Here is a 16,217-nt window from a genome sequence, read left to right as displayed (position 1 = left end):
ATATTTTAAATAGTAATTCACATTTAGTGAGATCCTTTCAAAAGTCTAAAACTGATTTTCAAATTTGGGTAATTTATTTGGGTTTAAGGTTATAAGTAACTAATTGAAGTTTTAGAAAATTAAACCATCACTTTTTTCTAAAAGGATTTATTGAATGTTGTTGATGGTATCAGAAAAATGAGAAGACTAATTTCCTAAAAAATAGTTTTCCTTCCATGACCTTGCTTGTCAAGTATGTATGAAAATCAAGATTATATATTGTGTATATTTTCATTAAATGGTCTGCTTTGTATTCCAGTAAACTTGATTGATAACTACATACTAGCATAATACTTTTCTGGAATTGTATTTATATGAGAATACTTGACTCTATTAATGTCAGTTTAGTGTTTGTGAGAGTATTAGGGAGGCCAGTATACTCAAGAATGACTTTCCTTAGGCTGAAAGATAGTTATTTCGTAGGTTCTGGTTTTGCTGATTCTCTAAATTTGGTGGATAATTCAGGCTTTTCATTATATGGACCCTTACCAACTAAAAGAGTTAGGTTAGAAATAAGCTAAAGTAGATGAGGCTTTCTGTCTCACGGGACCAAGGCTATTTTGTCTGTTGGAATTTCTCTAGTCAATCCTTCAGCATTACTTTCTCCATAATAAAAAGTTTTACTAGACAAAGGCCAAGTTTGCATTATCTGATAACCTATCACATCTGACTTTTAAAACCATAACATAGTAACAGCAGTGCCTCTGATTTTTAATGCAAATTTTCAATGTAAAATATAAATGAATACTTTAAAGTTTTAGTAATTAGGAAATTATGATTGAGGTTTTTATAAGTGTTGTAACAACGTGCATGGTATCACAGAAGAGGGATTCTTTAGATTAAGAACGAAAATTATAAGTCACCCGCAGAAAAAAGCTTTGGAAAACCTAATAATATGTTTACGATTTTGAAAGCTATATGTTAATCAGAGAAAGATATAGATTAGATTATCAGAACCCATCCTAATGTTTTGTCATTTGACTATTTTTCTTTTCTGTCTTAAATAGGTTTTGTAAATTGCTACATTTTATTTAATATCCATATGTAGAATCTAAAATGTAATCAACCTATGACAGATTTTTTGCCCTTATGTTCTTATTAAAGGATGTAATTAGTGTGTAGTTAAATAATTTGTTTCCCTTACATTCTAGATAAGAGAATTGTATATATTTATCAGTCATTGTTATAATAGATTCTTAACATACAGAATTTCTATTCTAGATCTAGCTAGTGCAGTAGCTTAATTATTGTTCATATTGTTACTAAAATACTACATTACTAAAATAGCTTTATTCTGTCCTTTGCTAAAATCTAGAAAACTGGAAAGATTTTATATTCCAGAGGGATATACCAAAATGATTTTTTAAAATACTTGTTTCATGCATGGTTATCATTCTCCAAATTAGACTAAGGGCATTGAGGAAGAGGACTTTGAGTCTTCCCCTTATGTGGCCTCAGGTGATTTGTAAATGCTTTTTCATTGCATTAGTTGTGTATATTTCTTAAAAGAGATACGTCTAAGGTTTACCTTAATCCACTAAGCTCTTCATGTTGTTGTTGCAAATAAGCTAAACAGACCAGATTATGTAAGTAACATGCTATTTACGTTATTTTAAAAACTATTTCTAATAGAAATAAATAAGAACAACCACACATATTCTGGGTTACCATGCCCAGTAGAAGTTTTACCTGCTGTGGTTTCAGTTACCAAATTAAATCATGTATAAAATCATGGTTTTCTTCTTTTAAAAGAAAGCCAGGTTATACAGTCAGTTAATCAGTTATGATTTGCTCAGGTTATTCCTTGAGTTTTCCAGCTATCAAGTTAAATCTCCTTTCCTATGCTGAATTTAGGGCAGGAAGTACAAATAGGGAAAAGAAATTTATGCAGTGAGTTTTCTTCAAAGAGCCCATGGTACCATATTAAGAACTCCCACAAGTAGGCAGGGAGGCAGGAACTGGAAGGTTAGAAACTGGAAGAAGAGGAAGGTAGAAAGTGAACTGATGTATTTGTCCTAACAGTCACTCATACTGCTAGAGTTCATTGGGTTCATTTTCTTTTAGGGCTTTATCCTAGGTAATAGTTGGTTGTGCACATTACAAAGAAGTATAAGAGAACCTTTACGGCTTGAGTGTATTTGATAGAGAAATCTAAAGCCATGTGAAAATATGAAAGCTGCATGAAATAGAAAACAGACCCCAAATTGTGTTTGTGCCATTGAACTTTGAGATAAGAGAGCTGCATTCAGATAAAGCCTTGATGGAGGTTAATTTCAAGATAGTTCTTGAATAATAGATGAGATTTGATTAGGAAAGGTACTTGTCCAGGTGTAGAAGGGGAGATGGCTACCAAGTAAGTAACGGTAGAGTATGAAGAATAAAGAGAAGCATAAGGAGCTTACAATGATAATGGATATGTTTTAAGGAGAGTAGAAAATAAGGTTGGTTGAGACCATAAGATACATTAGGTATGGGAGAACCTCAAACTTACAGTCTTATCAGAATCTACATTTACATCTTGCTTTTGCCCTACAGCCAGGGATCATAGGTATGTAGTATTTTAGGGAGGAAAGTTTTTTTTTAATCAACATCTCCCTAATCTAGACTGTGTTTTAATTCCTTGCTTTCAAGTGAAACTAACAGCATTCTGACTTTGATGATATATAATTTTTAGTCTTTAATCTGTCTTTAAGAATACCTAATTTAGGGTAGGATTCCTCATTTTAATATTCAGCCATTGTTAGGTTTCAACTTGGGTGAAGAACTTAAACTCTTGTTTTCATAAAATTCACTTTTATTTCTTAAATACACATTGTTATCAAAGGTGTTGGGGTCTTCTCTAAACTCCAGAAACCTCTGGTTCACCTAATATAAGTGTTCTGAGACTTACTGTTTATATTCTTAGAAATTTTCTCATGACCAAATATGACAACCAAGAATTTTATAGTCATGCCAGCCCTAGAGTTGGGAAACTGATAAGAGAGCTCCTTAAATCTGGCTCCTGGGCCCCGGCACAAGAAGATCTGATCAAGGATAGTGTTTAACAAATATTTGCCTCTTGATATTCAAATTGAAATATTAACTCGTGAAAGGAAAATTATATCAGCTAAATTTTAATTGCTTCTACATAAAGAAAGCAGTTCACAGTTACCTGAGATAATACATTTTCTTTTTCAAATTTAATTTTATATAAACCTTTAAAAATTTTTTGTGTAGGTAATAAATACATTCTCATGGTTAACCAAATATATGTAGATAGATAGACAGACAGACATAGAAAGGTATACAATGAAAAGTCTCAGTCCCATCCCCATCTGTGATTCTCCCTCCTCCTCTTCAAAGGGTAACACTTCATTAATTTATAGGTTTATATCCCTTCAGTGTTTTATCCTACAAATGCAAGCAAAATTGAATAGTACATTTTCTTCCTTTCTGTCTAGGATGTCACAAGGGAGATTAGACATGGATTTGTACTCCACTTAATGGCTAGCCAATCTTTCCAGCCCTTTTATCCCTAAAATTTTGTCTTGGCTGAAAAATACAGCTTTGAGAGGAGTAGGAGTGATAGAGGTTAAGTATTTTATCTAATGATTTGATACCCACAGTCCTTGCCAGCCACCTCTTTATATATACCTTTGAACAGGATGCTGAGAAATTAGATAAACATAGTAACTACATACATCCAGTCTTTGGATAATGATAAAAGATAAAGTAGCATTGTCTTTGGCCAAGGGTAGCTTTTATTTTACACACCAGTTTTCCCTTGTGACCCTTCTGCATTTTGGGGAAATGGAAATTTTCCAAAATGAATTTATTTGATAACAGGTTGCAACAGTTTTGCATTCCCCTCTTTATGTGTGGCGCAATTAATTCACTATTAATTATATAGCTACTGAGTTCTTGTTTTATTTCAGGCCCTGGGGTGAAAAAGGTAGAAAGTCCTCCCATAAAATTTATAGTCTTGGTGGACAGGGACAGAGACAGACAGATATTTACAATACAAGAGACTAGTTAGGAGACTGCTATAGTTATTCCAGTTGAGAAATGAAGATGCTAATCTGAATCTAGGGTATTGGCAGAGGGGCTAGAGAAAAATGGATGCAGTGGGGCAATATTTAGGGGGTAGAATCAAAAGACTGGATGATTAGTAGAATGTATAGAGTGAAGGAGAGGGAAAGGAAATGCAAATGACATCCAGATCTCATTTTTTAGAGTGCTAGGGAACATGGGAGAGTGAGATTGGGGTGGCGGTGGCAGTGGGGGTTGGGAAAGTTAAGTTGAACTGTGCATATGTAAGCAAGAACATATGTCTGCTAGTCAGATTTATAGGTCTGAAGCTTAGGAGAGAGATTTAGGCTGGGGATAGAAATTTGTAATTCAGCAGCATATAGATAGTAATTGTGAAACTTTATGAATGATGAATCAGAGTATGTAGATTGAGTGGAAGGTGGCTGAGGACCTAGAACTGAGGAATATGCCAAACTAAAGGCCATTTTCCAAAAAGGTCATCTGGGTATTACCAACATCTGAATCCTGTGGGTGAGTTTGTTTTTAATTCAGATTCCTGGGTCCCCCCAGGGCCTCTGTACACAGTCATGGTGGTTATTCAGAACTGACTCTGAGAGACCCAGGATTCTGCACTTTTTAACAGACATCTCAGGTGCACACTAAAGTTGAAGATACAGGAGATGGTGAAAAAAGTGAATACTGCAGCAGAGAAGACTTGAGGAGTGGCCAGATAGCAAAAGGAAAGCTGTGAGAAAATGATACAAATGTCAGGGGAACACAAATTTTTGAGAAGGGTAAGGTCAGTAGTTGATGTTGTTGGGAGGATCAAGTAAGATAGGGACTGAAATGTATTATCTAATTTTAGAAACATGAAAATAGTTGGTGACTTTGGCAGGAATATTTCTCCACTGTAGTCCTGGAGGCAGAGCTAGACTGTAGTGGGCTAAGCAGTGAATGGTAGGGGAACAGTGGTTATTGCCAGGAAGATAATGTCTTATGAAAGTGTGGCTATGAAGAGGTGATTGTTGAGAGGCTGATGATAGTTTGGAAATGCATTGTCAAGGGAGTGTGTGTTTGTGTGTGTGTGTATGTGGGTTTAATCTAGGAGAGACCTAAATTAATTGATATGCTAATGATAGAGAGAGGAAGTTAGAAAATAGGGATATAGGGTGTACCATTTAGAGCCTTGGATGGAATTTAGAACCTTGGATGGAAAGAAGGATTTTAGAGGGAAGGAAGAGATGAGAAATACAGATGTGGGGAAGTTTGTAGGTTTAGTGGTAGAAAGTAGAGACAGTGTTACTATCTGATGGCCTCTGTTTCAGCTGTGAAGAAGGAAGCTAGGTTTTTTGGAGGTGGTGCTGTCAGAAGTTTGAGTTTTTTATGGAAATGACAATTCATAGATAAGGGTAACATAGATTACTGGACAGCATTAAAACCGTGATTAGAGACCATGAGTTGATGGTAGCTCTGTAAGATTTTTTTTAGCACTGTAAATTTTTCCCTTTTTTTTCCAATGTAATTTTCCATACCAACAAATTTTGTCTCTATCTCAGTCCCCAGTGTAAATTATGAAGCATAACAAACGTCTTTCCATGCCTTTCAGAATATCAAAAGAAAGTATGGTTGTTTTGTTGTAGGACTTTTTGAATTTGTATTGGTATATAAAGATTCAAGGCCAGCATATGGTTAAGTGGAATGAGTTTCATTCTCAGGAACTACTGTTTCATCTTTCAGTTTTTGACTACTTAATTTTATGAGCAAAATGATGTTTTATTCATTTCCGGTTTAGGAGATTTACTGAACTAAAACACTACAGTGATGAACTACAGTCTGTCATCTCACATCTTCTTCGAGTCAGAGCTGTAAGTAGTCCCCAGAAGCATTTTGACACATATTTATAATTATTATGCTTTTAAGTAATGGGTGATATTTATGTTGAATAACTAATTTTTACATTCAAATTTGTTGTGTTCATTATCCAAACTGCATTTTATTAAAAATGTGAAATATTTTCTGGCATAAGCAACTCGAATTTTTAGCCTGTTGTTTTCTGCATGGTTTGTCATAGTACGGTTGTTTTGGTATCTTGCAAAAGGCCTGCCATTTCAGTGTTGGAATGTAATTAAATACATGTAGGATTTTAGATTTACCTATAATAATACCCTTATTCTTTCAGTTATTTTTTTTTTAAGATCTGTGAAATAGATTGTGTGTGTTAGGCCATCTGTGCTTTTTAATTCTACTAAGTAAACTTATTTGGAGTAATGGTCTGCCATGACAAAAGAAACTAGAAATCGAGGAACAATAATTGTACTTAACCATATAGTTTGGCTGTAATAGAAATGGAGAAAAATGCTTCCAGGTAAATTAAATTAATCTACCTGAAAAATGTTGTACAATCCATTCTGGCCTTTTGGGGTAGCCTAGAGGAAACCTTAGAACCTGCGTGTGCTAAAGCTTTTAAAGAGAACAGTACAGCAAGTGTAGAAGCATGTCTTATGCTGATTGACATCCTCCTGAAATGAGATATATTTTCTGGGATTTTCTTTACAGTAATCCACCAGTGAGGGGTACAGAATGAGGACAGCTTTAGATGAAATGATTGGTCATATTTTAATAATTATTGAAGCTAGGTGATGGGAAATGTTCTCTACTCTTTCTGTGTTTAAAAATTTCCGTTTTAAAAAATACGAAAAAGGGAAAAAATCCTTCTGAAGAGCTCTGTATTGTCTGAATCTCATCTTAAACCGTTCAGAGAACCACTGGACTCTTTAAATAAACTGTAAAATACTTTCTAGGGAAAGAAAAGGTACCTGTGTATTTTATCAATCAGGAAATGGGTATTAGAAAGAACTGGATTAATGAGGTAAAATTTCTAGGCCTTTCGTTGCCCTAAAATTACCGAAATAATAATTCAGTTAACAGTTCTTGTGGAAGGTGGCAGTGGGAATACGGAGACACCCAGAAAACTGGAAGAGGAATTCACACTGCTTTGTCTTATGTGTCAGAAGACTTGGAAAATCCACTTAACTTAGGTGTCTGGCTGATTATGGCGGTTATAGCCCTCCTTAAAGGCCTTCAACCAAACTGAAGGGGACACTGTCAAAAGCTTTGTTTGAAAACTCATGAAGCATAGGGAATTAGGCTGAGATCTAAAGGAGGGAGAAATAATTGTCATTTTTGTGAGGCTGTACTATAGACCATCTAGCCTGAAAGTATGAATGATTGCTTTCATAAAACATGAGGCAAGATATGATAGTGATTATACTGGTTTTCTACTGAAAGTATATTTTAAAAGGTGATTAATATTTAATAACTTTTAAAAGATTATAACAAAAATTAACCATGATGTTGAAGAAAAGTTTTTAAAGATTCTCCTACATAATTATTTTTATACTCACTTTACTCTTTGCACACTCCACTTTAGCCCTATTATCCTCCTATTTCTTGACCTCATCAAACTTATTTCTGCTCTAGGGCTTTTATTTGCTCTTTTCCTTGTCTGTACCATTCTCTCCCCACCCAACCCCCACTCCCAAGATCCTCTCTTGAATATGCTGACAATTTTTGTTTAAAAAGATCAGAAAAAGCAATAACATAAGTTGCTTCTTGAATTTAAAGAAAGAAATTCTTTCCTTTAAAGAAAGTGACCTTTTCATCAAAGAGTTTGTAATAAGTAAGTAAGAGGATTCTGGGTATAGATATTTATCCTAAACTTTATGAAAACAGGTTTCTGAAGCTTTATTGACTTGAAAGGTAGATAACTTGAGATGTTCGAAGGAAAGGCAGCACCTGATCTGAATTAAATTGAAATTCTGGCTATATAAATGAGAGAAATGCCAATGAAAAATACAGGATTCTTTCTGATTAGCTTAGGTTTTAAAAGTCTGTGATCCAATACTGTTTGATGGTAACTCAATATTATAAGTGTAATTAACAAAACTGAGTGTAAGTATGGCTGAAAGAGGAAGATTAGGGTTGGGTATGTCACCAGAAAGAAAGCTAGAGTATAAAAGCTGAGACTGTATGTCTTAGTGAAACATAGAGTGGATGATGATGGTGGTTAATTGTACAAATATAAGAAAGTTTTTATATGAGCTAGAACAAAAGGTGTTAATGGGGTGGTATATGGGAAAAAATACAATTAATGTAAACTAAGGTCTATAGTTACAGTAACATTGTAGTATTCTTTCATTAATTGTAACAAAGGCACTATACCAAAGCTAAATGTCAATAATAGAGGGATATAAGGGAGGAGGGGGGATGCGGAGTATGGGATTCTTTTTTTTCCCCCCAAAGAAATGGGAATGTTCTCATACTGATTGTGGTGGTGAATGCATAATTGTGTGATTATACCAGGAGCCATTGTTTGTACATTTAGGATTGATTGTATGGTATGTGAAAAAAACTGTCTTAAAAAAAAAGTCTGTGTTCTAAAATTGGGAGAAAGGCCCTTTAGTCATGAACTGTAATAGAAAAGTGATGTGAAATAAAAATGAAGTGTTAAAGCCAACACTGATGAAGAAAGCATCAGAGGAAGAACTTTTTCATAATGCTCAGAATGACGAGTAGAAGGAGGCTTAGATACTGTTTGAGACTGATGATGTACTGTTAATTGACAAAGAATTATTTGACTGTCTTTTCTGTCAAAGATAATTCTTTTGTAACTAGAAAAAGCAGAAAATAAATTACATGTGGATTAAAGAGTTAAATATTTAAGACACAAAATGTAGAACAATTAGAAAGGGCAGGTGGCTTTAGACTCAGAAGAGCTGGATTTGGAACTTGTCTCTGCCATTCAGCAACATGAGTAACCCTTCAGAGTTTGTTTTCCTTGCTGGAAAATGGGAATAGTATTTGCTTGGCACACAGTAGGAAAAGAATAAATATTTGTTATAGGAATGGGATGCTTTCCTCATAGAGTTATGAGACTCAGATGAGATGACGTGATTTGTGTCTTACAAACTAAACAAAAGGAAAATAGTACCGATATCTAACATTTATTTTCCACTGTATATTAGCCACAGTGCTTAAGCATATTATAATTTTCTTACTTAATTCCCACAATAGCCCTTTGAAGGTAGATATACTGTTACTCTCCCCATTTTACGCATGAGGAAATGGAGGCAAATGGATTAAATAACTTGTCTAAGAGCACACAATATTGTAGTAGGAAATAAAGGCTTTGGGTAGCAAAGGTGAGTTTACATTTCAACTCCTGCTTACCTTAGGGTTTGACATTGGAGAATTTATTCCAAATTCCACATAGATGCATGGTGCGAGAATTTAAATATTTGTCTATCTGACTCCGGAGTCCATGCTCTTAACCACCTACAAATAAATATGTTGAAAAAGGTCATGAATTTTAGTAGAGTGAAGGAGAAGAAAATGTACATTCATTGAGCCACCCTAGTTGCCAGGAACCTTACAAACCTTATTTATTCTCGGCAAAATCGTATGATAAAGGTCATTTCCACGTATCCAAAAAAAAGATGTAATATTAAGGGTCAAAGTGAATTAATAAGTTCTCCAAAGTCAAACACTCAAAATGCAATTTATGATTATTGAAATACTATTTAACATTTAATTTGTAGTCATTTATAAAGATGATTATATTTAGTGTTTATGAAATTACTTACATATTGATGGTGGCAGTATAAAGTATTACATATGACTCCTTTGGAAAAAATTTTGGCAAACAATATCAAGAGGTTTAAATCTCATAATCTTTCACTCCTTAGGAGACAATTCAAAAGAGGGAAAAAAGCTGTGTGTGTCCAGATTTTTAAATATCGAAACATAATAGTATGCCGTAGAACTTTGTCCTTTTCAACATTTAATCACCTACTACTTCAGTGAGGACAGAGAGGCTTTCCTACTATAGCTCCAAGTGTATCAGAGCTGGGAGGATGATAAGATGAGGCTGACAGATTTTTTTTCTGTCATCAAAGTTTGCTAAGTGTTACTCCTTCCCTTATCACTTGTCTTCAGCAAGAAAGACTTGTCAACAGAAACGAAATTGAAAAGCCACCTGGACTAAATCATTGGACACAGCCCCTTTTCCCTAGTCCAATATTCCTGATTACCAACAACAATTGCATCAATCTGGTTTCAGGTTTTATTTCTTTGCCATTTTTGCCTTTCCTTGTCTCTAGTTTATATTTTTCTTAGCTGTATTTTCTTTCTTTCTGCCTAATGATCTATATACAAGTCAGTTCATGTTTTAGTTGGCTTGAGCAATCTGTTTCCGTCTTTGGAAAGTTCATACCAGTAATATTGTTGGTTCCAATAATAACTGCTGAGTGTTTCTTTCTTTTTTTAAAAAAAATTTATTATAGTAACATATATATATTTCTAACCATTTTTAACTGTACAATTCAGTGGGATTACCATCACAAGGTTTTGCCACTATCACCACCATTCATTACCAAAACTTTTCCGTTACCTGGCAGACCAAAAGTTTTCTGTCACCCCAAACAGAAGCTTTGTACTCATTAAGCAATACCTCCCAACTCACCCTCCTCTAACCCTGGGTCACCTCTAGTCTACTTTGTGTCTTTTTTAATTTATTATGTATGTGTCATACAAGTGAATTCATGCAATATTTCTCTTTTTGTGACAAGCTACTGATCTATTAACCTGTGATCTGGTGGGTATGTGTTCTATCACAGCAGGCCAAGGATATATGGGAATCATTTTATGATCCTTTTACACTTGCTCCAAATATTTGGAATTGTGGTTTCTTTCACTTTTGGCTAAAGTATTGGGCAGGTTGAAATTTGTTGTATGGTTGGTAATAATCCCTCAAATTACTCATATTTGAGTAAGGAATTAATGAGCTAATTTATCCTCAGGACTTACATTTAGAAACTGAATATCAGGAATTTTGTTTTTTAGAGTTTTATGTGTAATTAACTTTTAATCTTCCAGTTAATGTCTGTAACCCTTTGGGGGAAAGTAAAGCAAATTAATTACAATATTTTTTGTTTGTTTTGCTTTGTCTTTTGTACAGTTTGTGTCAATGGCTAGTGCACATTTCATGTCAGTAATCAAAATTCCGATAGTATTGTTATTAACATGTCTAAGTGTTTTGTTCATTAGAGAAGTTATCTTTTGACAAAGTAGAATTAAAGTATATTGCCTTTGTTGAGCATTTATGTATGAAACTATATATCAATAGAATTGAAAATTTTTATATCCTTTCCGATAAATTCCATTTTGGGGACTTTATCATAAGGAAACAATCAGAAATTTGAAAGAAGTGTTATCCCGATGATGCTTGTTACGACATTACTTACAATACTGAAAATCAGGAATAACTATCTAACAATAGGAGAATGTTTATTTTATATACTGTTTGGAGGAATTTTATGCAGCTATTTAAAGTATTTACTAAAGGCAGTTTTAACCTGATGGATAAAAATATTAGCACTTTGCTAATAGGAAGTTTAAAAACAAGAATTAAAATCTATGCATAGAAAGAAGTAGGAAAATAGGTACATAAATATTATGAGACAACAATAGTTTCTTTTAGTGGTAGGACTTTGGGATTTACATTTTTCCTTTTTCATATTTTCTACCTTTATGTATTTTTTTAATGATTATGAATTTTTTTAATAAACACTATATATGTTTGACCAGTTAGTAACTTCTGTTAAATATTTATTTCAGAGAGTAGCAGATCGACTCTATGGTGTATATAAAGTACATGGTAATTATGGGCGAGTTTTCAGGTAAGCATTATATAAACTTTTAAAATAATCAGTAATTAGTTTTGATTAGCTTTTTGCTAATCAATATTATTGAAAACATCTGAGTCTGGGAAGTAGAAGATTATTTTTTTATACTTTAATAGTGGTTTTCAGACTTTTGCTTTATAAACCTTAGAACTCTTTCTTTCAATAAAAAATTGTAAAAAAGTCCAGTATATTGAGGAGATAAAAGTGAAACTCCTACGATTGAAGCAGAGTAGTGGGCCTGTACCTTGAATTTCTTCAAAGAATGCCTAAGGAGGTTCTATTGGAAATAACTTATATAGAATTAGTGATTTTCTTTTTGACTTTCCTTGTTTTTTTTTGTTTTGTTCTGTTTTGTTGTTTGTCATTTATAATTTCTGAAGTCTTTTGCAAGATAGGTTTTTAGTTTTGGGGTAATTTTAAAGTAAAATAGAATATTTGTGTATCTAACTCACATAATTTGGTTATTTTGAACTATTTTCTTTTGTGATTGTGTGTTATTTTAGTTCTGACATTTTAAAAGTTATTATTCAGATCTTTTTATAAGAAAAATGTCCTTGCTAATGTTACACTGTAAGTCCTTTTGATTCACGTAATTTAAAAACATGACTCATTTTATGTTTTTCTGAGGGTAATACATTCATGTAGCACAAAATTCAAAAGTAACAAAAATTTATACGATGAAAAATCTCCTCACACCTGCCTGCCAACTACCTAGGTCTCCTCCTCTGGACAACTAATATCACCTTCTTAGTTTCTTGTGTATCTTTCCAAGTGAAACATACAAACATTCAAACAAATACATTTTTCCTTTTTTTTTAATACAAAAAGGGAGCATGATCAGAACTCTCTTAATTTATTTAACCATTCTTCTCATGATAATTATTTTTAGTCTTTTGCATTCATTACTGCAATTAGATACACTTGTTATGTTTTATTTCACAAATATATGAGTATATATGTAAGGTAAAATTCAAGAAGTAGAATTATTGGTTCTAAGGATAGTTGCATTTGTAGTTTTGATAGACATTGCCAAATTGACCTACGTAAAGGTTATTGATCTCCCACCGTAAAATATTAGTGCTTGTTTCCTCATACCCTCTCCCATTGTGTTAGCAAACTTTTATCTGTAAATCTGATGGTGAAAAAAAGCTTCTCATTGTAGTTATAATTTGCATTTTGCTAATCATGAATGAAGTCAAACATCTATTCCTATGATTAACAGCCATTTTGTCTCCTATTCCAGAGCTGTCTGTACTTTTCTTTTGCCCTTTTTCTCTATTGAGCTGACAGTCTTATTCCTTATTGATATGCAGGAGTTCTTTAAATTTTAGGAAAATTATTATGCCTTTGTGAAATGAATTGCAAATTTTTTTCCAGATTACCATGTATCTTTTGACTCTTCTTATGATGATTTTTGATGTACAAAGATACTCTGTTTATTAAATTAGCTACATATGAATGATTAGTTTTTCTCCTTTATAAAGAAATGGCCACTGATTTTTGTATATCTCTCAATAAGGTCTTCCCCACTCTGGATTACTATTTTAAAAAAATTCTTATGTCTTGTATATTTTTGTGGAATTAATTTGAATGTAAGTGATGGGGTATGGATCCAAATTTATTTGAGATTTATCAGAGTAACAGATTATCCATGTCTTTGTCAATAAATTAAATGTATGTTGGGGCAGTATCAGGATTATATAATACTTTTTTATGAAGAGTATTCTTGAAATTGTAAAAATATAAACTCTTCTTGATTAGGACAGGAATATATGAACATACTCTATGGATAAAATAGCTCAAGTGCCTGCATACTGCAATACAAAGCCACCATGACCCAGGTTAATGAGCAGAAAGATAAAAGAATTATAAAAAGCAAAAATAGCCCAAGAGACCTCTGTGATACCATCAAGCTTATCAATATGTGCATTTTGAGCCTCCCAGAAGAAGAAGAAAAAAAGGGACAAAGGAATATTCAAAGAAATAATGACAGAAAACTTCCCAAACTTAACAAAAGGTGTGACTGTTCACATCCAAGGAGCGCAGAGAACACAAAACAGGATAAACTTGAAGAAAAATAGGCCTGTCACATAATGATCAAACTGTTGAATTCAAAGGACAAGGAGAGAGTTCTGAAAGCTGTAAGAGAAAAGAGACATGTTATATTCAAGGAAGTAACAAATAGATTAGGTGCTGGTTTCTCATCAGAAACCATGGAGGCATGGCAGCAGTGGGTGGAAATACTTAAAAGCTGAAGAAACAAATGCCAACCAAAGTATTATATCCTGTGAGACTTTCTTTCAAAAATGAGGAAGAGGTTAAGACATTCCCAGATAAACCAAAGCTGAGGGAATTCATCACCACTAGACTTGCCCTATGAGCAGTGCTAAAGGGAGTTGTTCAGACAGAAAGGAAACAACACTAGACAGTGGTTCAAAGTGGCAAAAAGAAATAAAGACCTCCCTTAAAAGGTAACCATTTGTGTAACTGTAAATGCCAGGATCATTGTATTGTATTTTTTGGTATATAACTCCACTTCTTACTTCCTACAGGTGCTAAAATGCAAATGCGTAAAAATTAATGATAAATCTATGCTTTGGGGCACACGGATATAAAAACAGGATGGGGGACAGTGGGGTATAGGAACAGTGTATGTGTATGCCATTGAAGTTAAATTGGCATCAAATCAAATATGATTGTTATATACTTAGGATATTAAATTTTAACCCATGATAACCACAAGGTAAATATATGAAAAATACATCTGGATAGAAATGAGAAGGGATACAATATGATACAATACAAAAAAATCAAATAAGTGTGAAAGTAGGCATTAATGGAAGAATTAAGTTATTTAAAAAAAGCTGTAAGACTTCCGGAGACTAAATAGCAAAAGTCCTGTATTACCAGTAATGACTTTTAAATGTAGGTGGATTAAAGTGACCAGTCAAAAGGCAGAGAGAGGCAGAATGGATAAAAAAGCATGACCCAACTATATGGTGTCTGTAAGAGCATCACCTTAAATTCAAAGACATAAGTAGATTGTAAGTGAAGAGTAGACAGAGATACACCATGCAAATAGTAACCACAAGAGAGCTGGGGTAGCTATTCTAATATCAGATGAAATAGATTTTAAGTCGAAAACAGTTATGAGGGACAAAGGCAGTCATTATGTACTGATACAGGAGACAATTCAACAGAAGATGTAACGATGATAAATATATAAACACTTAACATCAGAGCCCCAAAATGTATGAAGCAATTCAATTCCATTGATTGATATGTCTGTTCTTGTGCCAGTACCATGCTGTTTAGACCATTGTGGCTTTACAAAATGCTTTAAAGTCAGGAAGCATGATACCTCCATCTTCATTCTTCTTTTTCAAGATGTTTTTGGCTATCTGAGACCCCTAACCCTTCCAAATAAAATTGATAATTAGCTTTTCCATTTGTGCAAAGTAGTCTGTTGGAATTTTGATCAGTATTGCATATTTGGATTTAATTGACAATGACATTTAGCCTTCCAATTCATGAACATGGAATGTCTTTCCATCTATTCAGGTCTTTGATTTCTTTCAGCAATGTTTTGTAGTTTTCTTTGTATAAGTCCATTACATCCTTGGTTAGGTTTATTCCTAGATATTTGCTTCTTTTAGTTGCTATTGTAAATGGATTTTTTTTTTTCTTAATTACCTCCTTGGATAGCTCATTACTAATATATAGAAACATCATTGATATTTTAAATGCAATTTTATTGAGAAATATTCATTCAGCATAGAAACCATCCAAACTATGCAATCATTGGTTCACAATATCATCACATATTTGTGCGTACTGCCCCATGATCAAATTTAGAACATTTTCATTACTCCAGAAAAGAAATAAAAAGAAAAAAGAAAACCCTAATCCTCCCATACTCTTTATCCCCCCATACTCTTTATCCCCCCCATATTATTGACCCATAGTACTGGTGTGATACATTTGTTACTGCTGATGAATGAGTATTAAAATATTACTGTTAATTATAGTCCATAGTTTGCAATAGGTACATTTTTCCCCATATATCCCTCTATTATTAACTCGTTGTACATCTGCTATAGTTCATGAAAGAACATTTTTATATTTGTACGATTAATCATGGACATTGTCCACCCCAAGACTCACTGTGTTATACATTCCAATGCTTTAACCTCCAGTTTTCCTTCTGGTGACATACATGACTCGAAAATACCCCTTTCTACCACATTTACACACCTTTCAGTACTGTTGATTGTTCTTATAATAACGCACTACTGTCATCTCCGACCATTTCCAGATGTTTAAGTTCAACCTAGTTAAACAGTTCTGCACATATTAAGCAACCAGTCCCCATTCTTTAGCCTCATTCTGTACCCTGGTAACCTATATTCTATGTTACCATAGAATATA

At 33.5% G+C, this 16,217-nt stretch overlaps 1 protein-coding gene across 1 annotated transcript in view; it reads left to right on the top strand.

Annotated features, from left to right (window-relative positions):
• Positions 1-16,217, top strand: part of SNX4 (sorting nexin 4) — a 117,910-nt gene that overhangs the window by 62,435 nt on the left and 39,258 nt on the right. Inside the window, exons 7-8 of the mRNA XM_037837360.1 lie at positions 5,840-5,912; positions 11,722-11,783. Coding sequence (XP_037693288.1) covers positions 5,840-5,912; positions 11,722-11,783 — 135 coding nt within the window. The remainder of the gene's footprint in view (positions 1-5,839; positions 5,913-11,721; positions 11,784-16,217) is intronic.

The sequence above is a fragment of the Choloepus didactylus genome, chromosome 1, assembly GCF_015220235.1.
Source record: "Choloepus didactylus isolate mChoDid1 chromosome 1, mChoDid1.pri, whole genome shotgun sequence".
Lineage (NCBI taxonomy): Eukaryota > Metazoa > Chordata > Mammalia > Pilosa > Megalonychidae > Choloepus > Choloepus didactylus.
Note: the sequence above shows the minus strand (reverse complement) of the source record. Positions and strands in the feature narration are given on the sequence as shown.